This window comes from Dasypus novemcinctus, chromosome 6, assembly GCF_030445035.2.
Source record: "Dasypus novemcinctus isolate mDasNov1 chromosome 6, mDasNov1.1.hap2, whole genome shotgun sequence".
Taxonomy (NCBI): Eukaryota; Metazoa; Chordata; class Mammalia; order Cingulata; family Dasypodidae; genus Dasypus; species Dasypus novemcinctus.
In genome coordinates this window covers 14,249,952-14,276,184 of record NC_080678.1, presented here as the reverse complement: position 1 = coordinate 14,276,184, position 26,233 = coordinate 14,249,952, and the positions used below count along the sequence as shown (strand labels likewise).

Genomic DNA, 26,233 nt, shown 5'->3' with positions numbered 1-26,233 from the left:
AAAACAGACATACAGCAAGATGGTAGGTACATTTTAGGTTTTGTCTTTTCTCTAAGGTAAACTAAATAGTTAAAACTTTCAAGTATTTAATAAAATTAAATTTAAAGCATGGGATATATAATACCTTAGGGTAACTTAAAAATTTTAATATCTATGGTAGTTGCAAAAAAAGTAAAAGAATTGGTAAATTTCTTGATTTGGGGCTCTGATGTCCTCAGTCATTCTTGTTTCATAATACACATATTGTGATTCTGAGTCCATTGGTATTTACTATTGTAGTTTCCTTTTTACTTTGAGTTCTCTGGAGGAAATGAATCTTATCAATCCAAGTAGTAGTGACAATTTAAATCTTTTCTTTTCCTAGGGATATAAAGGAATTACCTGCTTCATAGTAAATCGTGATACTGAAGGCCTTCATGTAGGGAAAGCAGAAAACAAAATGGGAATCAGAGCATCTTCTACCTGCCCATTAACATTTGAAAATGTTAAGGTGGGTATCTTAAAATTTTCAGTGAAAGATCTGGTATTTAATAAGCTTTCCATGGAATCATAAGGAGATATGCAAGAAAGGTGTTAAAATATTAAGTGGCTACAAAAATACAAAGAAGATTTTATATACCCCTTAAGAATGTTCCTAGGATTGAGTTGTGACTAAATGTAGTTGTCTCAAGAGTTTATGCCAAGAGTGGAAACCTTTCTGCTCATCAGCTGGCCTCAGAGCAAATACCAAGATGTAATCTCATTTATACTTTATAATTTCTACATTTGTGAGCCCTGTAAACGTTATAAACGTTATACAGCTTCAGAGAAGTATGGTGTCGGAATACCAAAGTCCACAAGGTAGGCGAGTTGCTCAGTGAGAATGGAAACAGCCAGGCAGCAACCCACAGTGTAGAGTTGTCTTTGGTTAAACAAGAATATTGCCACAATACTTATGCTTTAAAACTTTAGATAGTGTTTTTGTCAGAGTTCTCCAGAGAAACAAAACCAGTGGATATATATACATACATAAATAAGTATTATGAGGTGTATCATAGGAATTGGCTTACACAACTGTGTAGATTGGCAAGTCCAAATTCCATAAGACATGCTGCAAAATGGGAACTCTGACAAAGGTTTCAGCAAATCCCAAGGAGAAGCTGACTGGCTGAAATACAAGTAAAAATTCTTCTTTCTGACTGCCAAAATCATCTGTTCTCCCTTTGAGGCCTTAGCTGATTATATGAAATTTTTCTTGTTCCTGAAGGCAGTCTCCTTTGTTGATTGCATTTGTTGTGAGTCGTAGATGGAATTAATTGACTAATTATTTAAATCCCCCAAATTCCTTCACAGTAACAATCAGGCCAGTGCTTGAACAAACAACTGGATACCATAACTTAGCCAAGTTGACATATGAACTTAATGGTCACAGCTTGACACCCATTCACATCTCCTCAAACCATACTTAATATTTAAATAAAAACAGTCATACCTAAAATAATTCAACTGTCCTGGGTACAGTTATAACCAGAAATTCACTAACCCTTTCCCCAGAAGAGGATACAAGTCCTTAGGTAATAGTCACTTTTCAAGTTGATATGCTGTGTATTATTAGTCAGGGTTCCCTGGAAACAGAACTAACAGGAGATATCTAAATATCATGAAAATGTGTGATTGCACAAGTCCAAATTCTGTAGAGCAGGCTGCAGACTGGAAACTCCAATGAAAGGTTTTGATGAATTCCCTGGGAGAAGCTTGCTGGCTAAAGTAGAGATGGAAATTCTCTCTTCTGAACTGCTGAAATGATCACTTCTCCTTTTAAGGTCTTCAGCTATTTGGATGAGACATCTCTCATTGCTGAAAGCAGTCTCCTCTGTTGATTGTAGATGTTATCAGCCATAGATGCAATCAACTTACTGTTGATTTAAGTCCACAAATTGTCCTCACAGTAACAATTAGGCCAATGTTTGCTTGACCAAACAACTGGGCATCATAATCTAGCAAAGGTGACACACTATCACATCCTGTAACTTAACTGTAAGGGCATAAAGTTAAACTTACATTATATGGTAAGGGAAGAAAACGCTTGAGTGCACATGGCTTATTCTGTATAATAGGCCATATCTTAAGTCACAAAACAAGACTCAATAAATTCAAAAATATTGAAATCATACAATCTTCTTCAATCACAACAGAATGAAGCTAGAAATCAATAAAGTAGGAGAAATGGAAAATTCACAAATATGTGGAAACTAAAGTACCTTTTTCTTTCTTTTTTTAAAGATTTATTTATTTACTTTTAATTTTTCTTTATCCCCGCCCTCCCCCAGATTGTTCTTTTGTCTGTCTGCTCATTGTTTGCTTGCCTTTTCCAGGAGGCACTGGGAATAAAACCTAGGACCTCCCACAGGAGAGGCAAGTATCCAAAGGCCTGAGCCATGTTTGCTCTCAGTGAGCCACAGTGTCTACTGGTTTGTGGCATCTGCTTATTATGACAAGGGTGGCGTCTAGGTCATTGTGTCAGGGATAGTGTCTGTCTGTCTTTTTTTAGGAGGTAACAGGACCTGAACCTGGGATCTCCTATCTGATAGGCGCACCCAACTGATTGAGCAACATCCACTTCCCAATAAAGTACTCTTATTTATTTATTAATTTTTATTATCTTTTTTTTAAAGACACATAAATTATACAAAACCAATCATGTACTTTTAAACAACCAATGAGTTAAAGAATAAATCAGGGTGGCGGACTTGGCCCAGTGGTTAGGGCATCCGTCTACCACATGGGAGGTCCACGGTTCAAACCCCGGGCCTCCTTGACCTGTGTGGAGCTGGCCCATGCACAGTGCTGATGCGCGCAAGGAGTGCCGTGCCACGCAGGGGTGTCCCCTGCATAGGGGAGCCCCACGTGCAAGGAGTGTGCCCCATAAGGAGAGCCGCCCAGCGCAAAAGAAAGTGCAGCCTGCCCAGGAATGGTGCCGCACACATGGAGAGCTGACGCAACAAGATGATGCAACAAAAAGAAACACAGATTCCCGTGCCACTGACAACAACAAAAAAGTGGACAAAGAAGACACAGCAAATAGACACAGAGAACAGACAACTGGAGTTGGGGGGCAGCGGGGGAGAGAAATAAATAAATCTTTTAAAAAATCGTAAGAGAAATAGGAAATATTTTGAGGCTAATGAAAGTAAAAATATAACATAAAAAAAAACTTATGGGATGCGACAGTGCTGAAAGGGAAATTTATAGCTCTAAATGCTTACATTGAAAAAGAAGAAAGATTTCAAATCAGAGACCTAACCTCAAAACTGGAAGAACTAGAAAAAGACAAGCCAACTAAACCTAAAAAGGACAGAAGGAAGGAAATAAAAAGAGCAGAGTTAAATGAAATCAACAATAATGAAATAATGGAGTCAACAAAACCAAAAATAGATTCATTGAAAAGGTAATAAAATTGACAGAACTTTAGCTAGACTGGCAAATTAAAAAAGAAAGAAGATATAAATGACTGCAATCAAAAATGAAAAGGGGATCTTACTTCCAACCCCACAGAAATAAAAAGGGCTGTAAGAAGATACTATGAACAACTATGCCAACAAGTTAGAGAACCTAGATAAAATGGACATATTCCTAGGAACACACAAAGTACACTGACTCTAAGAAATAAATGATCTCAACAAATCAATAGCTAGTAAAGAGATTGAATCAATAATCAAAAACCTCCCACCAAAGGAAAGCCCAGGACCAGATGGCTTCACTGGTGAATTTTACACACATTCCAAGAGTTAACACTAATCCTGCTCAAACTGTTGCAAAATAATTGAAGAGGAGGGAGCACTCCCTAATTCATTCTGTGAGGCCAGCATCACTCTCACCAGAGCCAAAAAAAGATACCAAAAAATAAAATTACAGACATATCTCTTATGAGTATAAATGCAGAAATTCTCAACAAAATAAGAGCAAACCAAATTCAACAGCAAATTAAAAGAATTATGCTTCATGATCAAGCAGGATTTATCCTAGCTATGCAAGGTTGGTTTAACATTAGAAAATCAATTAATCACCACATAAACAGAATGAAGGAAAAAACCATATGATCATCTGAATTGATTTAGACAAGACATTTGACAAAATCTAGCACCCCTTGATAAAAAACACTTAGAAAACTAGTCAAGAAAGTTTCCATTATAAAGAGCCTATATGAAAAACCCACAACTAACATCATACTTACTGGTGAAAAAAAAGACTGGAAAGTTACCCTCTAAGATCAGGAACAAGACAAGGATGCCCACTGTAACTGTTATTCAACTTAGTACTGGGAGTTCTAGCCAGAGCAATTAGGCAAGAAAATGAAATAAAAGGCTTCTAAATTGGAAAGAAGCAAAACCTTCCCTATTTCCAGATGACGTGATCCTACATACCAAAAATCCTGAAAAAATGCACACACAAAAAACTTTTAGAACTAGAATGAATTCAGCAAAGTGGCAGGGTACAACATCAACACCCCAAAATCAGTAATGTTTCTATACACTAGCAATAAACAATCAGAAGAAGTAGTCAAGAAATTTTTTTTACAATAGCAGCAAAACAATCCAATATCTGGGAATAAATCAAACCAAGAATGTGTAGACTTACACACAAAAAACTACTAAACATTGTGAAAAGAAATCAAAGAACTAAATGGAAGGACATTCCATGTTCATGAGTTTGAAGACTAAAAATTGTTAAGATGTCCTAAAGAAAGAAGTTCTACCCAGAGCATTTTACAGATTCAACACAATCCCTATCAAAATTCCAATAGCCAGTGGGGAGGAACAAGATAGCAGAGTAAGGAGCTCCAAGAGTCAGCTCATCCTATAGGACAGCTAGTAATCACCCAGAGCTATCTAAAGTGCCTATTTGGGGGACCCAGGAGATCAGAAGAGCATTCTGCAACATCCTTGAAAGAATGGAAGGAGGAGACTGCCCATATGCAGTGAAGATTCATGAGTAGAGCACTCCATGCCATGTAGGCCAGTGCCCATTCTCACAAGCCACCTCAGGAGCTACTCCATAACTGGAGTTGGAAGCTCCGTATTCCCAAAACCAGGGAGGAAGAGACAGTTGGCCACCAACTTCAGCTACTGACTAGTAGATTTGGCTGGCTAAAGTATAATCCAAAGAACAACTAAAGTTTGAACTTGTCGAAGTCAAAAGAGGCCAGTAAATGCCATTTTAACCCCACCCCTGGCATGAGTGAAAGCAGGGCTAAATGAAAACTGTAGGGACTGGCTTCTTTATACCCATATTGCATTGCAGCCCTAGCCTAGGCTCCAGCCACACCTCTAGCAGGGAGGAAGCTGGGGGTATCTGCACCAGCCTCTGGGCAACCACAGGTGCTTTTGTCCTGCACTAACTGGTTTGTTGAGAACCTTCAATTCCATTTATACCCTGCTCCCAAAGGAGAGGAGGGGGCTGGTAATTCTTCAACCTCTCTGGGTAACTGCTAGTGCTTTCAGCCCATATAGACAGGATAGTCAGACATGTATAGCTCCATCTCCAGCCCCCAATAGGATAAAAGGGAAGCTGTGTCCCTTCAGTCTCTTTGTGTAACTTCAGGTGCTTTTGGCCCACACAGACTGGATGTTCAGATACCTGTAGTTCCATCCCCACTCAGCAATAGCATGGTGGGGAGGGGGTGCAGGGGAGCTGTGTTCTCTCAGCCTTTTGGCAACTGCAGGTCCTTTCAGCCTACATGAACTGGTTTGTTGAGCTCCTGGGACTCCACTCCCACTTGCCCTTCCCATAGGATAGGAGGGGCCTGGTGTTTCCTCAGCAGGCACTTTTGACCTGCATGAACTAGACTTTTGGGTAGCCATGGCTCCACTCCACCCCTGATAGGACAAGAGAAGGTGGTGTCTCCCTGGCGTCTCTGAGCAATTGCTTGTGCTTTCAGCCCACACAGACCAAATAGTTGGACACCTGTGACTCCATCCCCACCTCCTAATAGTATAGAAGGGGAGCCTGTTTCCTTAACCTCTCCAGGCAATGGCAGGTACTTTTGGCTTGCACAGACTGGATTGTTGGGCAACTATGGATCAACCCTCTCTAACAATAGGATAGGATGGGGCTGGTGTTTCCTCAGCCTCTCGGGACAATGGCAGGCACTTTTGACCTCTATCGACCAGAGTGTTGGCTCCACCCCACCCCCCAATAGGGTAGGAGGGGACCAGTGTTTTCTCAGCTTCTCTGGGCAGCTGCAGGTGCTTTCAGCATACACAGACTGGTCTATTGAGTGCCTGTGGTTCCATCTCCACACTTTGAAGGGCATAAAGGACAATATTTCCTCAGCCTCTCAGGGCAATTGCAGGTACTTTTGGCCCACAGAGATTAGATTATTGGGCACTCCATAGGATCCATCCCCAACCCTTGTTGGGCAGGAGGGGAGCAGTTGCTATGTCAGTCTACCTGGCCAACTATGGTCACTTTTGGCCTACACAGCTTAGTTTGCTGCCCACAACTACAGTGCCATGCACACCCCAGGCAGGGGAGAAGAGGACACAAAGCTTCATCAGTCCTCCAGGCAACTAAAGACAGTCTTGGCCTGCACAGCTTGGATTAATACATATGACTACAGGTCCATCCTACCCCAGTAGAAGAGAAAGGTGGGAGAAGCTTCACTGATTCCTGGGGCCATAAGCATAGACCTTCACAACTTACAGTACCAACTACATCCTCAGCTCCTACTACACAACGAGCAAGGGAGAAATGCCAGGAAAGTTTCACTAAGAGAGAAACTGCACCTAGAATATATACATCTAGTAAGCCAGATGCCAAGACATCAAGAAAAAATTATGGTCCATTACAATGAAACAGGAAAATATGACCCAGTCAAAGGCAGGATAAACCTCCAGATGACATAAAGGAGATGAAACAACTAATCTTCGATGTTCAAATAAATCTCCTTAATAAATTCAATGAGATGGCTAAAGAGATTAAGGATTTTAAGATACCGGGTGAGCACAAAGAAGAATTTGAAAGCATACATAGGAAAATAGCTGATCTTATGGGAATAAAAGGTACAGTAAATGAAATTCAAAATACTCCAGAGTGCTCTCTGCTTGGAGGGACCTCCACCAAATCTTGGTATGTGTTTCTGTCTTTCTCTTCCATTTCTCAGCAAGCTCTGTTCTTCCCCCATTTCCCAAGTTAATTCTTTTTTTGGCCTAACGAAAAAAAACGAACAAACACTGGAGGGGGATGTGGATGTGGCTCAAGTGATTGGGCTCATGTCTACCATATGGTCCTGGGTTTGATTCCTGGGTCTTCTGGTGAAGGCAAAGCTGATCTGTGCCACAGACACCTGGCCTATGCTGCGAACATAACAAAAAGACAAGAGGAAAGACAATGAAAGACACAACAAACATGGGAGCTGATGTGGCTCAAGCAGTTGGGTGCCTCTCTCCCACATAAGAGGACCCAGGATCAGTTCCCAGTGCCTTCTAAAGAGAAGATGAGGAGAGAAGACAAACAAATATAGAAGAGTGTGCAGCAAATGGACACAGAGAACAGACAGTGAGCCCAGGCTTTTTAAATATATATTTTAAAAGTAAATCTTAAAAAATAAAAAAACCACACTGGAGGCATATAATAGCAGATTTGAGGAGGCAGAAGAAAGGCAGAAGACAGCTTGCAAAAGTGAATATGCAAAAGAAAAGATGAAGAAAAGAATGGAAAAAATTGAATGGGAACTTGGAAATAAATGATAGCAAGAGATGTGTAAACATACATGTCATGGGTGTCCCAGAAGGAGCAGAGAAGGGAAAAGGGGCAGAAGGAATATTTGGAGAAATAACAGTTGAAAATTTCCCAACCCTATTCAAGGGCATAGATATCCGTGTCCAGAAGCACCGTGTACTCCCACCCAAATCTGAATAGTCATACTCTGAGACACTAATCAGAATGTCAGATTCCAAAGGCAGAAGAATTCTGAGAGCAGCAAGAAAAAACAATGCATCACATACAAGGGATACCTAATAAGATTAAGTGCCGATTTCTTATCAGAAACCATGGAAGCAGGAACACAGTGGATTGATATATTTAAGATATTTGCAAGAGAAAACCTGCCAAGCAACACTCTTATATCAGACAGGATTGTCTTTCAAAAATGAGGGAGAGGACAACCAGCAAGATGGCAGCAGAGTAGGGAGATTCTAGAGTCAGCTCATGCTATGGGGTAATTAAGTAAACATGCAGAGCTATCTGGAACTAGCTGAAGCACCTGTTTGGGGGCTGCAGGAGACCAGAAGAGCATCCTGCAACATCCTTGAAGGAGTAGAAGGAGTCTACTCATCTGCAGAGAAGATTCATAAGTAGAGTGCCCCACACCACAGAGGCCGATGCCTATCCTCCACTGGAGGCACAAGCCGCCCTCAGGAGCTGTTCCATGGCTGGAATTAGAGGCTCCACTTCCCAAAAATGGGGGAGGAAGAGACAGCTGGGCACCAACTTTAGCTACTGATGAGTAAATTCAGTAGGCTAAAGTATCATCCTAAGAACAGCTAAAGTTTGAACCTGTTCAAGTCAGAAAGAGACTGGTAGCTTCCATCTTAACTCCACACAGGGCAGTAGGGGAAGTGGGGCAGACTGAAAATCACAATGCTGGTAGGCACCGGCTTCTTTCCATCCATATCAGATTGCAGCTGTAGCCTAAGCCCCAACCCCACCACTGGCAAGGAGGGAACTAGGGGAACCTGCACCAACCTCTCCGGGAAATTACTGGCCAACCCATGGAGGCTGGTGATTGTCCTACTTTCACAGTGCAAGCTGCCCCAGGAGCTATTCTGTGGCTGGAATCGAAAGCTCCATTTCCCAAAAACAGGGGAGGAGGAGATGCTTGGCCACCAATTTCAGCTACTGATTAGTAGATTCAACTGGTTAAGGTATAACCCTAGGAACAGTGAGGGTATGAATCTGTCTAAGTTGGAAAGAGGCAGGTGACCACCATTTTCACTCCACTCCCAGCACGAGGGGAAGCCCAGCTGACTGAAAATTACAATGATGGTAGGAACCAGTTTATTTCACCCAAATCAGCCTACTGCTCTAGGCTCTAGGCTTCAACCCCACCTCTGGCGGAGAGGAGGCTGGCAGACCCTGCAGGTTACTGCAGGTACCTTTGAATGGCACAGACTGAATAATCTGAAGTCTACCAGGGTAACTGTGGTCATGTGGGACCCACACTGCATAGATTGGGAAAGGGGCATGAAGCTTTGTTAGTGTCTCTGGGCAGTTACAGTCTAGGCCTGCACAACTTGGATTGTTCCACACAGCTGTGATTCTGTCCCTACCCCTGGCAACGGAAAAAGTTGGGAGAAGCTTCATCAGTCCCTGGGGCAATGAGGGCAGCTTGAACCTCCACAGCTTATAGCACCAACTACATTCTTGGCTCCTACTGCATAACCAGTGAGGGAGAAGGGTCAGGAAGCTCTAAACTAAAGAGAAAAGCTGCACCAAGAATAAATACTTGAGTAAACCAGATGCCAGGACACCAACAAAAAATTATAATCCATGCCAAGAAACAGGAAGATATGGCTCAGTTAAAGGAACAAGATAAGCCTCCAGGTGATGTAAAGGAGTAGAGATAATTAATCATAGATATTCAAGCAAATCTCCTTAATAAATTCAATGAGATGGCTAAAGAGATTAAGGATATTAAGACATTGGATGAGCATGAAGAAGAACTTGAAAGCATACATAGAAAAATAGCAGACTTTATGGGAATGAAAGCCTCAATAAATGAAATTTTAAAAACATTGGAATCATACAGTAGCAGATTTGAGGAGGCAGAAGAAAGGGTTCCTGAACTTGAAGAAATGGCCTTTGAAAGTGAACATACGAAAGAATAGATGAAGAAAAGAATGGAAAAAATTGAGCAAGGTTTCAGGGAAATAAATGACAGCAAAAGATATGCAAATGTACATGTCATAGGTGTCCCAGAAGGAGAAGAGAAGGGAAAAGGGGCAAAAGGAATATTTGAAGAAATAATGGTAGAAAATTTCCCAGCCCTATTGAAGGACGTAGATATCCATGTCTAAGAAGCACAACATGCGCTCATCCAAAAATTCTGAATAGACCAACTCTGAGACACATACTAATCAGAATGTCAAATGCCAAGGCAAAGAGAGAATTCTGAAAACAGCAAGAGAAAAGCAATACATAACATATAAAGGATACCTAATAAGATTAAGTGCTGATTTCTCACCAGAAACCATGGAGGCAAGAAGACAGTGGTATGATATATTTAAAATACTATAAGAGAGAAACTCCAGCCAAGAATCATATCCAGCAAGATTGTCTTTCAAAAATGAGGGCAAGATTTGAATATTCAGATAAACAGAAACTGAGAATTTCTAACCAAGAGACCAGATTTTCAGGAAATACTAAAGAGTGTGGTAGAGCCTGAAAAGAAAAGACAGAGAGGCCTGGAAGAGAGTCTAGAAGTGAAGATTATATTAATAAAAGTAACTAAAAGTGTCAAAAGAGTGGTGAAAATAAAATATGACAGATAAAATTCAAATAGGAATTAACTTAACCAACGATGAAAAGCACTTGTATTCAGAAAACAACTCAACAGTAAAAGAAAATTTAAAAGCCCTAAGTAATGGGAAAAACATTCCATGCTCATGGATTGGGAGACTAAATATCATTAAGATGCCACTCCTACTCAAAGTGATATACAGATTCAATGCAATCCCAATAAAAATTCCACCAGCATTAAAAAAAAAAATTCAAAACACAATCATCAAAAATTTATTTGGAATAGTAAGGGGTCCTGAATAGCCAGAAATATCTCAAACAGGAAAAGTGAACCTCACCTCCAGACTTTAAATCATATTACCTAGGTATAGTGGTAAAAACGGCTTGGTACTAGCATAAAGACAGACACATAGACCAATGGAACCAAACTGAAGTTCAGAAATAGACCCTCACATAAATGGTCAAGTGATTTTTTTACTAGTCTGTCAAACCCTAGCTTGGGCAGAACAGTCCATTCAACAGGTGGTGCTGAAAGAACTGGATAGCCATAGTCAAAAGAAGGAGGGAGGACCCCTATCTCACACCTTATCCAAAAATTAACTCAAAATGGATCAAAAACCTAAAAATGAAAGCAAGAACCATGAAGCTTCTAGAAGAAATTGTAGGAAAATATCTTCAAGACCTGGTGGTAGGTAGTGGATTCTTAAAGGAGATAAAAGGAGGACTGAGATGGACTTCTAATGTTTAATATATGTAGAAGTTTTAACTAGCTTTACTGTAAAAGTTTAGAAATGTATAGTCAATGGTGGCACATAGTGAGAAACAGCTAATTTATAAATGGGGATGTGGCTGAAAGTGGTAGTCTGTGTATGTAAATACCAGTTGAAAGAATGCTAGAGAATAATCTAGGAACTGAATAGTACAGTAAACCAAGAGGTGGATGAGAATTGTGGTTGGTGGTACAGATGCAAGAGTGTCCTTTGTGAGCTAGAGCAAATGTACATTACTACTGCAGGGTTTTGGAAATGTGGAGAAGCATGGGAAAAATACAGCTGAAGTGACCTATGGACTGTGGTTAGCAGTAATTGTATAATATTCTGTCATCTTTGCCAAAGATGTACTATGTTGATAATGGGGCAGTATGGAAAATGTGTGCCAAATGTACACTATGGATATGGTAACAATCAGAAAATATTACCTGTAACAAATGTACAGTGTGGTGTATTGATAGAGGGGTGTTGTTTGGGAATTCTGCACTTGTGCATGATGATTTTATAAGTTTGCAACTTCCGTCATAAATATATTTTAAAAATAATAATAGGGTGGGTTGGGGGGAATACACCAACTGTAAGATAAAGACTATAGTTAGTAGTAAGATTTTGAGGATATTCTTTCATAATTTGTAACAAATGTCTCATGACCATGCAGGGTGCTGGTGGAGGGTTGATGTGGGACACCTGTATGATGTTATGCGTGTTTGCTTTGTAAGTTCACAACTTTTACTATGTATATATGTATGTATGTTCATATATAAATGATATAAAGATAGTAATAGGGTGGGTTCAGGGAAAAATATTTTGGATAGCTCCTTAATCATTAGTCAAAAGTGTTTAACAGCAATACAAGGTATTGGTGGTAGAGTAAGGTATGAGAGTCCTGTATGATGTTATATATGTTTGTTTTGTAAGTTCACAACTATTATTATGCACTTATTGTTTATGTATGTTTAGGTATGAGTGATATACTTTAATAAATTAAAAAGTGAGAGAGGACACAACATACTAAAATCAGAAATGAAAGGAAGGCCATTACTGATCTCACAGAAATAAAAGGAATTATAAAGGATACTATGAACAACTGTACACCAATAAATTAGACCGTCTAGATGAAATAGACAAATTCCTAGGAACATACAAATTACCTATACTGACTCAAGAAGAAATAAAAGATTTTAAAAGACCAGTAACAAGTAAAGAGATTGAATCAGCCATTAAAACCTTCCAACAAAGAATGTTTGGTGAATTTTACCAAACATTCCAAGAAGAATTAACACCAATTCTACTCAAACTCTTCACACAAAAAAAATTGAAGAGTAGAGAACACTACCTAATTCATTCTGTGAGGCCAGCAACGCCCTAATACCAAAGCCAGGCAAAAATACCACAAGAAAAGAAAATTGTAGACCAATATCCTTTATGAATATAGATGCAAATGTCTTCAACAAAATATTAGCAAACAGAAGCCAAACACACTTTTAAAATTTTACACCATAATCAAATGGAATTTATCCCAGGTATGCAAGGGTGGTTCATTATAAGAAAATAAATGACTGTCATACAGCTTTAATAGAATGAATGAAAAAATACATAATCTCTATTGATGCAGAAAATGCATTCAGTAAAATCCATCACTGCTTCTTGGTAAAAAAACAAAAACAACCAACATTTAGAAAACTAGGAATAGAAGGAAACTTCCTCAACATGATAAAGAGCATATATGAAAAACTCACAGCTAATATCATACTCAATGGTGAAAGACTGAAAGTTTTCCCTCTAAGATTAGAAACAGGATAAGGATGCCCATTTTCTCCACTGTTTGTCAACATTGTACTGATGTTGTAGTCATAGCAATTAGGTAAGAAAAAGAAATAAAAGGCTACCAAATTGGAAGGGAAGAAGTAATATTTTCCATATTTGCAGATAACATGATCCTAGATATAGAAAATCCTGAAAATTCCACAACGCTACTAAAGCTAATAAATGATTTCAGCAGAATGACAAGGTTCATTCAAGATCAACCTGAAAAAACAGCAGTATTTCTGTACACTAGTGATGAAAACTGAAGAGAAAGTCAAGGAAAAATCCATTTTACAATAGCAACTAAAAGAATAAAATATTCAGGAATAAATTTAACCAAGCATGTGAAGAACCTATACAAAGAGAACTACAAAACAAAAGAAATCAGAGAAGAACTAACTAAAGGGAAGGCCAGTTTGTGTTCATGGGTTAGAAGACTAAATATTGGTGAGATGTCATTTCAAGCCTAAGGATTTTACCCATTCAACACAATCCCAATGAAAATTCCACCAGCCTTCTTTGCAGAAATGGAAATGCCAGTCATCAATTTTATAAGGAAAGGTAAGGGGTCCCAAAAGCCAAACCGTCTTGGAAAAGAACAAAGAATCACACTTCCTGATTTTAAATTTTACTACAAAGCTAAAGTAATCAAAACAGCATGGTACTGGCACAAGGACAGACAGACCAATGGAATAGAATTGATAGTTCAGAAATAAACACATCCATGACCAATTGATTTTTTGGTTGGGGGGGTGGGGATATACCAGGGATTGATCCCGGGACCTTGTACATGGAAAGCTGGTGCTCAACCACTGAGCTACGTTGCCCTCCAGGCCAATTGATTTTTGAGCAGGGTGCCAAGTCCGCTCATTTGGGAAATAATTGTCCCTCCAACAAATGTTACTGGAAAAACTATATCCATATGCTTATACTATATCCATATCCATAAGAATGGACCCCTACCTCACACCATACACAAAAATTAATTCAAAATAGATCAAAGACCTAAATTCTAAGGACCAAAGCCATAAAACTCCTAGAAGAAAACATAGGGAAGAATCTTTCAAACCTTGTGTTAGGTGATGGCTTCCTAGACTTTACACCAAAAATACAAGCAACAAAAGAAAAAGGTAAATGGGACTTTAACAAAATTTAAAACTTTTTGGGAGCAGGTATATAGTAGTGGTTGAGTGCCTGCTTCACATGTATGAGGTCCTGGGTTCAATCTCTCGTACATCCAAAAAAAAATTTTAAGTTTTTTGCATCAAAGGGCTTTATCATGAAAAGAAAAATATAACCTACAAAATGGGAAAAAATATTTGGAAACCATATACCCAATAAGAGTTTGATATCTAGAATATATAAAGAAATCCTAAACTCAGCAACAAAATACACAAGTAAAAATTGGACAAAAGACTCAAATAGACATTTCTCCAAAAAAGATATACAAATGGCCAGTAAGTACATGAAAAGGGACTAAACATTGGGGAAATGTAAATCAAAACCACAGTGAGACACCATTTACCACCCACTAGAATGGCTACTCTTAAATTTAAAACAAGTGCAGTAGAAACACTTGTTTATTGTTGGTGGGAATGTAAAATGGTGCTGCTGGTATGAAAAACAGTTTGGCAGTTCCCCAGAAAGTTAAACATAGAATTGAAGACAAAGGGACCTCGCGATCCCATTTCTAGGTATATACCCAAAAGAACTGAAAGCAGCATTATTCACAGTAACCAAAAGATGGAGGCAACCAAAATGTCCATCACTGATGAATGGGTAAACAAATCTTGGTAGATTCATAAAATGGAATATTATTCAACCATAAAAAAAGAAATGAAGTTCTGATACATCTTTCGATATGGATGGCCCTTGAAAACATCATGTTTAGTGAAATAAGCCGTACACAGAAGTATAAATATTGAATGACCTCACTGTTGTGAAATGATTAGAAAAAGTAAATCCATAGATTCAGAAACTAGAATATAGGTTCCCAGGGACTGGGGTGGAAGTAGGAAATGGGGTGTTAATGCTTAATTGGCATAGAGTTTCTGTTTGGGGCAATGGAAAAGTTTTGGTAATGAATGGTGGTAATGGTAGCACAACATTGTGAATGAAATTAACAACAATGTATTACATGGTTGAATGTGGGTAAAAGGGGAAATTTTAGGTTGCATCTATGTTACTAGAACTAAAATTTTAAAAAATATATACTGTACAACACAAAGAGTGAACCTTAATAGAAACTGTTAATAGCATAATTTTAAGAATACATTTCAACAATTGTAACAAATTTACCAAACTAGTGCAAAATGTTAATAATAAGGAAAACTGTGTGTTTGTGTGTGTGCGGTAGGGGAGTGGTATATGGAAATTCTGTGTTTTATGCATGCTTTTTCTGTAAGCCTACAACTTCTCTAATTTAAAAAAAATTATTAAAAGGTTAAAAAAAAAATGAGGGCAAGTTTAGAATATTCACAGATAAACAAAAACAGGGAGTTTGTAACCAAGACATCAACTTTGCAAGACATACTAAAGGGAGTGCTACAGCTTGAAAAGAAAAGACACTAGAGAGAGGATAGGAAGAGAGTCTAAAATTGAAGATTATATCAGTAAAAGTAACTAGAAGTATAAAAAGAGTGATGAAAATAAAATATGACAGATAAAACCAAAAGGTCAAAATGGGTGAGGTAAGAACTGCTTTTCAGTAATAACTTTGAATGTAATGGATTAAACTACCCAGTCAAAAGATACCGACTGGTGGAATGGATTAGAATATATGAGCCATCTATCTGTTGTCTACAAGACACTCACTTTAGACCCAAGGATACCAACAGATTGAAACTGAAAGCCAGGAAAAAGATATCCCATACATGCAGTAACCAATAAAAATCTGGAGTAGCTATACTTATATTGGAGAAAGTAGACTTTAAAAGAAAAACTATTAGAGACAAGGAAAGACACTATATATTAATAAAAGGGGCAGTACACCAGGAAGAAATAATCGTAAATGTATATGCACAAAACAAGGATGCCACAAATTACATAAAGCAAATACTGGCAAAACTGAAGGGAGATTTAGATGTCTCTAGAATAATAGTTGGGAGACTTCAACACACCACTCTCAGAGTTGGATAGAACATCTGGGTAGAGGATCAATAAAGAAACAGCTTGAATATGATAAATGGACTAAACAATAGACATATAGAGGACATTGCATCTCAAAACAGCAGGATATATATTCTTCTCAAGTGCTTATGGGTCTTTCTGCAGGATAGACCATATGTTGGGTCACAGGACAGATCTCAGTAAGGTCAGCAAGGTCAAAATTATACAAAGCACTTTCTCAGATCATAATGGAATAAAGCTGGAAATAAACAACAGGCAGAAAAAGGGAAAATTCACAAATTTATGGAGATTAAACAATGTACTCTTAAAGAGTGGGTCACAGATACATTGCAAGAGAAGTCAATAAATATCTCAAGATGAATGAAAATGAGTACACAACATATCAGAACCCATGGGATGCAGCAGAGGCAGTGCAGAGAGGGAAATTTTTTTTTTTTTAATTTTTTAAATTTTTTTATTGACTTTGTAATAATATTACATTAAAAATATATATGTGAGGTCCCATTCAACCCGACCCCCCCACCCCCCCCTCTCCCCCCCCCCAACAACACTCGTTCCCATCATCATGACACATCCATTGGATTTGGTAAGTACATCTTTGGGCACCTTGCAGAGAGGGAAATTTATAGCCCTCAATGCTTACATTAAAAAAGAAGAGGGCAGTGGATGTGGCTCAACTGATACAGCTTCTGCCTACCTAATGGGAGGTTCAGGGTTCGATACCAGGGCCTCTTGGCCCATGTGCTAAGCTGGTCCATGCAGAGTGCTGCTGCATGCAAGGAGTGCCGCCCTGTGCAGGGGTGTCCCCCGTGTAGGGGTGCTGTCCCACACAGGAATGCCCCCCATGCAGGAGCACATTCCACCCAGGAGTGATGCCATCCACATGGAGAGCAGTCGTAGCAAGATGATGCAACAAAAAGAGACACGGATTCCCAGGGCCACCAATGAGAGTACAAGCAGACACAGAAGAACACACAGTGAATGGACACAGAGGGCAGACAATGGGGGGGGGGGGAGGGAAGGAGAGGGATGGATGGATAAATAGGTAGGTAGGTAGGTAGGTAGATAAAAAAAGAAGAGTCACAGTCTGTCCTAACTACAAAACTGGAAGAACTAGAAAAAGAACAGCAAACTCTCCCCAAAGCAAGCAGAAGTGATGAAATAACAAAGATCAGAGCAGAAATAAATGAAATTGAGAACAAAAAAACAATGGACTTAATAAAACCTAAAGTTCCTTCTGGAGAAGATTAACAAGATTGACAAATCCTTAGCTAGATTGACAAAAAAAAAAAAGATACAAATAAATAATGAAAATGAGGATGTTTTACTACTGACCCCACAAAAATAAAAGAGATCATAAGAGGATACTGTGAACACTGTACACTAGCAAACTAGACAATGTAGATGAAATGGAAAAATTCCTAGGAATGTACAAACAACCTACACTGACCATAGAGGAAGTAGAGTACCTCAAAAAAACAATCACAAAGGCCAGGACCAGGTGGTTTCACAGTTGAGTTCTACCAAGCATTCAAAGAAGATTTAATACCAATCTTATTCAAACTCTTCCCAAAAAATTCAAGATAGAACACTACTGAACTCGTTGTGTGAAGCCGATATCACTCTAATAAAGCCAGGTAAAGCTATTACAAGAAAATTACAGACCCGTTTCCCTAATGAATATGGACGTAAAAATCCTCAACAAAATATTTGCTAATCAAATTAAACAACACATTTTAAAAAATTATTCATCATGATCAAGTAGGTTTTATACCAGCCATGCAAGGGTGGTTCAACACAAGAAAATCAATATAATATACCACATTAATAAATCAAAGAAAAATCACATTCTCTTGATTCATGCAGAAAAACATTTGACAAAATATAGCATCCTTTCTTGATTAAAAAAAAAACTACAAAAGATAGGAATTGAAGGAAACTTTCTTAACACAATAGAGACTATATGTGAAAAACTCATAGCTAACATCATATGCAGTGCTGAGAGACTGAAAAGCTTTCCCACTGAGATTGGGAACAAGGCAAGGATGCCCACTGTCACCACTGTTGTTTAATATAGTGCTATAGCCAGAGCAATCAGGCAAGAAAAAAATAAAAGGCATCCAAATCGGAAAGGAAGAAGTAATATTTTTTCAGTTTGCAGATAATATGATCCTATACCTAGAAAGTCCAAAAAATCTACAACAAAGTTGATTGAGTTAATAAGCTATTTCAGCAGGGTGGCACAAAATCCATAGTGTTTTATACACCAGTAATGCGCAATCTGAGGAGGAAGTCGGGAAAAAATTGCATTTACAATAGTGACTAAAAAAATATTTAGGAATAAACTTAAGGACGTAAAGCATGTGTATTCAGAAATCCACAATACATTGCTAAAATAAATTTTGAAAGAATCAAATAAATGGGAGAACATCCATGCTCATGGATTGGAAGACTAAGTATCTCTAAGGTGTCATTTCTACCCAAACTGATATACAGATTAAATGCAATCCCAATAACAATTCCACCAGCATTTTTTACAGAAATGGAAAACAGAGTTATCAAATTTATTTGTAAGGGTAAGGTGCCCCGAATAGCCAGAAATGTTTTAAAAAGGAAATGTGAAGTTGGAGGGCTCTCACTTCCAGACTTTAAATCATATTGCATTGCTACAGTAGTCAAAAGCATGGTAGTGACTTAATGATAGATACAGAGACCAATGGAACTGAATTGATGGTTCAGAAACAGACCCTTACATCTATGACCAAGTCATTTTTGACAAGCCTGTCAAACCCACCCATCTGGGGCTGAACAGTCTATTCAATAAATGGTGCTGTGAGAATTGGCTATTCATAAACAAAAGAAAGAAAGAGGACCCCTATCTCACACCTTATACAAAAATTAACGCAAAATGGATCAAAAACCTAACTATAAAATTGACAGCCATAAAGTTCCCAGAAGGAAATGTAGGGAAACATCTTCAAGATTGGTGGTAGGTGGTGGATTCTTAAACCTTATACTATAAACATGAGCAATGAAAGATAACGTGGATAAATGGGACCTCCTCAAACTTTTAAACACTCTTGTAATTCAAAGGACTTTGGCAAGAAGATCAAAAGGCAGCACACGCAATATGAGAAAATATTAGGAAACCACATATCTGAGAAGAGTTGATTTCCGTTCTGTATAAAGAGACCATACAACTCAACAATGAAAAGCAACAATCCAATTTTAAAATGAGCAAAAGATTTAAATAGACATGTCTCCAAAAGGAAATACAAATGACCAAAAAGCACATGAAAATATGTTCTCTATCACTCGGTATTTGGGAAGTGAAAATCAAAACAATAAAGAGGTATCATCTCACACCCACATAGAATGTAGAATGGCCATTATTAAAATTAAAAAACCAGGAAGTAATACGTGTTAGAGAGGATGTGGAGAAATAGGAACACTCCTTATCTGTTGGTGAGAATGTGAAATGGTGCAGCTTCTGTGCAAGACAGTTTAGTGGGTCCTCAGAAAGCTAAATATAGAACTGCCATATGATCCAGCAATTCCTCTACTAAGAATATATTCAGAGGAACTGAAAACTATGATGTAAATAGACATTTGCACACGAATGTTCATAGTGGCATTATTCACAACTGCCCAAAGATAGAAACAACCCAAGTGTCCATCAGCCAATGAATGGATAAACAAAATGTGGTATAGACATAAGATGGAATATTACACTGCTGTAAAAATTGGGATACATATAACATAGATGTACCTTAAAGACGTTATGTTAAGTGAAATAAGCCAGACACAAAAGGACAAATATTGCTTGGTCTCACTAATAGGAACTAAATATGAAGAATAAATAGGGAAGCGGATGTGGCTCAAGTGATTGGGCTTCCATCTACCATATGGGAGAACCCAGATTCGATCCCCAGCGCCTCCTGGTAAAGGCATGCCTACACGGCGAGCCAGTGACTGTGTGGCGACATGCGTGGCAAGCCACACAGCGAGATTATGATACAACAAAAAAGAGAGATGAAGGGGAAAGTCAAGGTGGGGTACAACAAACCAGAAACTGAGGTGGCGCAAGTGACAGGGAACCTGTCTCCACATCGGAAGTTCTTAGGAGTGAATCTCAGTGAATCCTAGAGGAGAAAACGAGAGGAGAAGACAAAAAGAAATAGGCACAGGAGATCACACAGCAAATGGACACAGACTGCAAAAACAGCAGGGTGGGATGAAGAGGGGAGAGGGAGAAAGAAAGGATTAATAAAAGAATAAATGCATGGAGTTTAAACCTAGAGTATGGGTTATTAAGAGATAAGAGGAGAGCTGAGAAGGTGTACTGATGCTTAATGTATGTAGAAACTTTAACTTGACTGTAAAAGTGTGGAAATGGATACAGTTGATGGTAACACATTATAATTAGTAGAACTAACGCCGCAGGTTTATAAATGGATTGTGGTGGAAAAGGGTGGTCTAGGGATGTAAGTCTCAATTGATAGAAAGCTAGAGAATAATCTATGGACTGAATAACAATACAGAGGTGGATGAGAATTGTGGTTAATAGTACAAATACAAGAATGTCCTTTAGAACAAATGTACATCACTATTGCAAGGTGGTAAGAATGTGGAGAAGCATGGGAAAAATACAATTAATGTAACCTATAGACTATAGTTAACAGCAATACTGTAATCTTCTTGCATCAATGCCAGAGATGTACTGTGTTAATAATAAGGGGTAAGGAGAAAATATACCAAACATACGCTATAGACCATAGTGGTAAGTCTCTTGATAGTACCTCATAATCTGTGACAAATGTTCCACAACAATATACTGTGTTCATGGAGGGGTGTTTTATGGGAATTCCACACATGCATGATTATTTTGTAAGCCTCTGTAAAAAATAAATATTTTTTTGAAAATCACCTTTTTAAAAATTACTGATTCGTTGGCCCGACATTAGGTCAGTTAAATCAGAATTTCTGAGGGTAGGACCTGTGTATTGCTAATTTTTATTTTAAAGTCTCTTCTAGTGACTATTATTCTGCCAAGTTTGAGAACCACTGGCCTAGACCAATGATGGCAAATGTCGGCCATATATAACAGCACCCTCTCCTAAGCTCACAAGAGGTATTTAACAATTACAGCATTATTGCTACAATATCAGGCATTGTACACAATTCCTGGTACATAGTAGGTGCTTGTAATAGATTGAATTATGTGCCCCAGTAGAAGACATGTTCTTTATCTTAATCCTCATCCCTATGGGAGTGAACTCATTGTAAATGGGACCTTTGGAAAATGTTATTTTAATTAAGGTGGCCCAGCTGAAACAGGGTGGGCCTTAATCCTTATTACTGGAGTCCTTTATAGAAAGGTATTTGGTCACAGTAAATCAGAGAAGGCCACATGGGAAGAAGCTGGAATTCAGTGAAACCAGAAGAGCAGACTCAAGAAAGAGTGATTGTCATGTGACTGGAGGCAGAGATGCAACTAAGGATCTCCAGTGATTGTGGTGAGCCAGACTTTGGCCTTGTAGACTTCCAAAACATGAGACAATAAATTCTTGTACCTAACACAGAAAAAAAGTTTTAAAAAATTCCAACAATCTTCTTTACAGAATGGAAAAGGTCCTCATATAGAAGGGTCAGGGGCTCAAGATAGACAAGGCCTTCTTAGATATAGTTACCATATTACCTAGCAATCGCACTTCTAGTTTTATACTCAAAAGAATTGAAAGCAGGGGCTCAAACATATTTGCACACCAATGTTCATAGTGGTATTATTCACAATTGCCGAAAAATGGAAGCAACCCAAGTGTCCATCAACCTATGAATGGATAAACAAACTGTGGTATATACATGCAATGGAATATTATTCAGCTGTGAAAAAAAATGAGGTTCTGATACATGTGACAACATGAATGAACTTTGACGATATCACATTGAGTGAAATATGCCAGGCACACAAGAACAAATATTGATGGGAAGTAATTAGAATGAGTAAAATCATAGAGTCAAAATTTAGAATATAGGTTATTACCAGGGGATGAGGTTGGGTGTACAAAATGGCGAGTTAAAATGTAGAGTTTCTGTTTGGGATGATGGGAAAGTTTTCCCAGTGGTTGGTGGTGATGGTAGTACAACACTGAATGTAATTAACAACCCTGCATTACATATTTGAATGTGTTTAAAAAGGGAAATTTAAGATTGTATTTATGTTACTAGAATTAAAAAATTTTTTAATCCATGAAGCTGCACGACACAGTGAACTCTAAGTTAAACCATGAACTATAGTTAATAGTACAATTATGAAAATGTGCTTTCATCAATTGGAACAAACTTACCACAGTAATGCAAGGTATTAATAGGGTGGTATGTGGGAACCCTGTATTTTATGCTTGATTTTTCTGTAAACTCTCTACTTCTCTAATAATTTTTTAAAAGGTAGTGAAGTAAAGACATTTGCTTTATGTATATATACAAACATATTCATAGCAAAACAATCAAGAAATACTTATAACCATTCTAGTTTTAGTTTCTTCAACTGGTCATGTGCATGTAGCTTGTATTTATAATGACCCTTCTACTACCTAGACTGTATTCTCTTTACCCTTACCAATCATCTCAGCATGTCTTAATTCTTTGCCTTTTGGGATGACCCAAAACTTCATTCCTGAAGTTTATGGGCCATTAATAGTCCTGCCTAGATTGGAATGTTGCCAGTTTCCATTGCCTTTAATCACAGGGCATTTTAGTACTAAGAGACACCCTAAGGAATCTCCTGTATTCTAGGCAAACTCTGCCTTACCTTCATTGTGTTGTAGCAGTCCTGTTTTCCTTTCTAATTAGGATCAGGCACCCCAGCTGGTACAGTAATTCCCTGTTTTGCCTCTTGATTGAGATGCACGAGGAGCCCAAAGTGGCCCATTGGCAATCTTAACTTCCAATTCAATGGAATTGCTGTGTTTCTTGGTGGAAACACTCCTTTTGGAACTAAAACCTGTAGACCAACAGAGCTTAAGATTTCAGGGATAGGAAGCAAAAACTTTCCTAGTGGATCATTAGGGGTAATGGTGAGTGGTGCCACTCCCATATGCACCCTTTGATTCCTGGAACCATGAATCATAGCTATTGAGAAACAGCATGGTAAGAGTGGCCATGAATTTAGGGCATATACAGCTTCCTAGAGAGAACACCTCCCCAGACCTGCAAGGTATCACCACCCAATTGGTGCCATAATTGAGTCTTCAAAAGGCCATTCCAGAAATTTTTTTAAAAGAGGAAGTAATAGGTATTTGGGGGAGTATTAGACACTGGCTCTGAACTAACATTAATTCCATGAGACCCAAAAATGTCACTGTGGTCTTCCAGTCAGAGTAAAGGATCATGGAGGTCTAGGTAACCACTGGGGTTTTCGCTCAGGTCCATATCATAGTGGATCCCTTAACCCATTTTGTGGTTATTTCACTGCTTCCCTGACTTGTGTGTGAGGACTATTATGATAGGGAAAGGCCAAATAGAAGCCACCAGAACTACCTCTACCAAGTAAATCAAAAGAATCACCACATTATTAGAGGGATTAGAGATTAGTACTCCATCAAGGACTTGAAAAATGCAGGGATGGTGATTTTCACTATATCTGTCAACTTTTTTGGTGTCCCATGCAAATGCTCACCAGAGGGTGACTTCACCAGAGGAAGGTTTTAATAATCAAATGAATAAGATAACCTGCTCTGTGACTAGCACTCAGCCTCTTTCTCCAGCCACTTCTGTCATTGCCCAATGGGCTCATGAACAAAGTGGCCATGGTGGTAGGGATGGGGATTATGCTTGAACTCAGCAACATGGACTTCCACTGGCCAAGGCTGATTTGGCTACAGTTTTGTTCACTTGATCTAGAGTTTTTTTCCTTACACTGATCAAATAAGAATTGCATAGACTACCCGTCTATTTCACAACTAACACTCTAGGTATTTACAAGTCATACCATTCTGACTACTGCTTTGACTTTGATTTGACCATTCCCATGTTGGTTCCTACCATGAGATCTGGTCATTTCCATTGTTTAAGGCTCCAAGTTCAATAGCAGCAGTTCCCACAGTAATATTTGACCTGCAGAGAAGAGTGCCTACAGAGCTCTTCAGGGATGATGGAGTTGCTCTTACAAATTTATTCTACACATTTCTGGTGAAAGGTGTGTTCTCTGGACTTCCTGGGTTGGGTGAGCAGGTCCTACATCATAAATCCATTCTTAACATTCTACTCATCTACGTTATACCAGGGCAGCTCTGTACTTTCACCTTTAGGCAATTGAAGTTACCCTTTGGTCTATGCTTCAGCCAACCACCTGAAAAAACTTAGAGCTCTTTTTTCTTTTTTTTTTTTTTAATATTACATTCAAAAAATATGAGGTCCCCATTTACTCCCCACTCCCCTCACCCTACTCCTCCCCCCATAACAACAATCTCCTCCATCATCATGAGACATTCATTGCATTTGGTGAATACATCTCTGAGCACCACTGCACCTCATGGTCAGTGGTCCACATCATAGCCCACACTCTCCCACAGTCCACCCAGTGGGCCATGGGAGGACATACAATGTCCAGTAACTGTCCCTGCAGCACCACTCAGGACAACTCCAAGTCCTGAAAATGCCCCCACATCTCATCTCTTCCTCTCACTCCCTACCCCCAGCAGCCACCATGGCTACTTTCTCCACACCAATGCCACATTTTCTTCGATTACTAATCACAATAGTTCATAAATAGACTATCAGTAAGTCCACTGTAATCCATACTCTCTTCCTCCATCCTGTGGACCTTGGAATGGTTGTATCCACTCCACATCTATATCAAGAGGGGGCGTAGATTCCACATGATGCTGGATGCAATCCTCCTGCTTTCAGTTGTAGGCACTCTTGGCTCCCTGGTGTGGTGGTTGACCTTCTTCACCTCCATGTTAGCTGAGTGGGGTAAGTCCAATAAACCAGAGTGTAGGAGCTGAAGTCTTTTGAAGTTCAGGGCCTGGCTATCACATGGTCATTTCAGAGATTCAGGTCCCCTGGGTAAACATTAAACCCCAGCACCAACTACGGTTCCAGTAAAAGTAACAGGAGAGGCTTGTGAACAAAGATCACATCTGAGTCCAACTCCATCACACTCAGGAACACAAACTCCAAAGTAGGGCCAACTGACATGGCACTAAACTCCCATCTACCATAACCATAGAACCTGTGGGTCTCTCTAGCCCTCAGAAAAACCAATACCTGGGGTTGTATCTATTTTTATCTGTCTCTGGGACTCTGCTGAGGTGTGCATAAGGGCAACCCCTCTGATAACCTCCTGGCTCTTTTTGGAGACTCATAGCCATATAAACTCATTTGTCCTTTCCATTTCCCCCTTTGATTCAAGTCAAAAAGCATTTTTAACTCCTGGTATTATATGTAGATTGACATATTCTGCTGGTCCGAGTTGACCCTTTTATTCAAGGTCATTTTCTAGTTACATCATCCCCTGGTACTTGGTAATAATCCCTCGGCGCCAGGGAGGCTCATCCCCAGGAGTCATGTCCCATGCTGGGGGGAAGGCAACACATTTACATGCTGAGTTTGGCTTCGAGACTGGCCACATTTGAGCAACACGGAGGCTCTCAGGAGGTAACTCTTAGGCACCCTGCAGCTCTAGGCCTTGTTCTTATTTCAGGTGCACAGGCTCACAAGCATAGTAATTAGGATCAGGGGCTCATTGTTGGACCTTCCTTCTTTTTTGGTCTTTGCTATTGCACTTGGGGGATTGTTGCTGTTCCTTTAGGGACTGTGATAGAGTTCCCCTGGCTAGGAACTCAGCACTCCCTCAGTTGTTGTTTTTAACTGTAACCACTATGAAAATATCCAGTCATTTTTATGTACCCTGGATATATGCCCTGGAGAACTCCCTGTCCCCTGTCAATAACATCCCACACCAGTATTCCTCCCCTGCCATTGTTGAACCTCTCTGTGATCCAAAACTTCTTCAAAAGTGAAGCCTG

At 39.1% G+C, this 26,233-nt stretch overlaps 1 protein-coding gene across 1 annotated transcript in view; it reads left to right on the top strand.

The window, feature by feature from the left end:
* Window positions 1–26,233, top strand: part of ACADSB (acyl-CoA dehydrogenase short/branched chain) — a 62,476-nt gene that overhangs the window by 20,919 nt on the left and 15,324 nt on the right. The window contains exon 6 of the mRNA XM_004474594.4: window positions 365–490. Within this exon, the coding sequence (XP_004474651.2) occupies window positions 365–490 (126 nt within the window). The remainder of the gene's footprint in view (window positions 1–364; window positions 491–26,233) is intronic.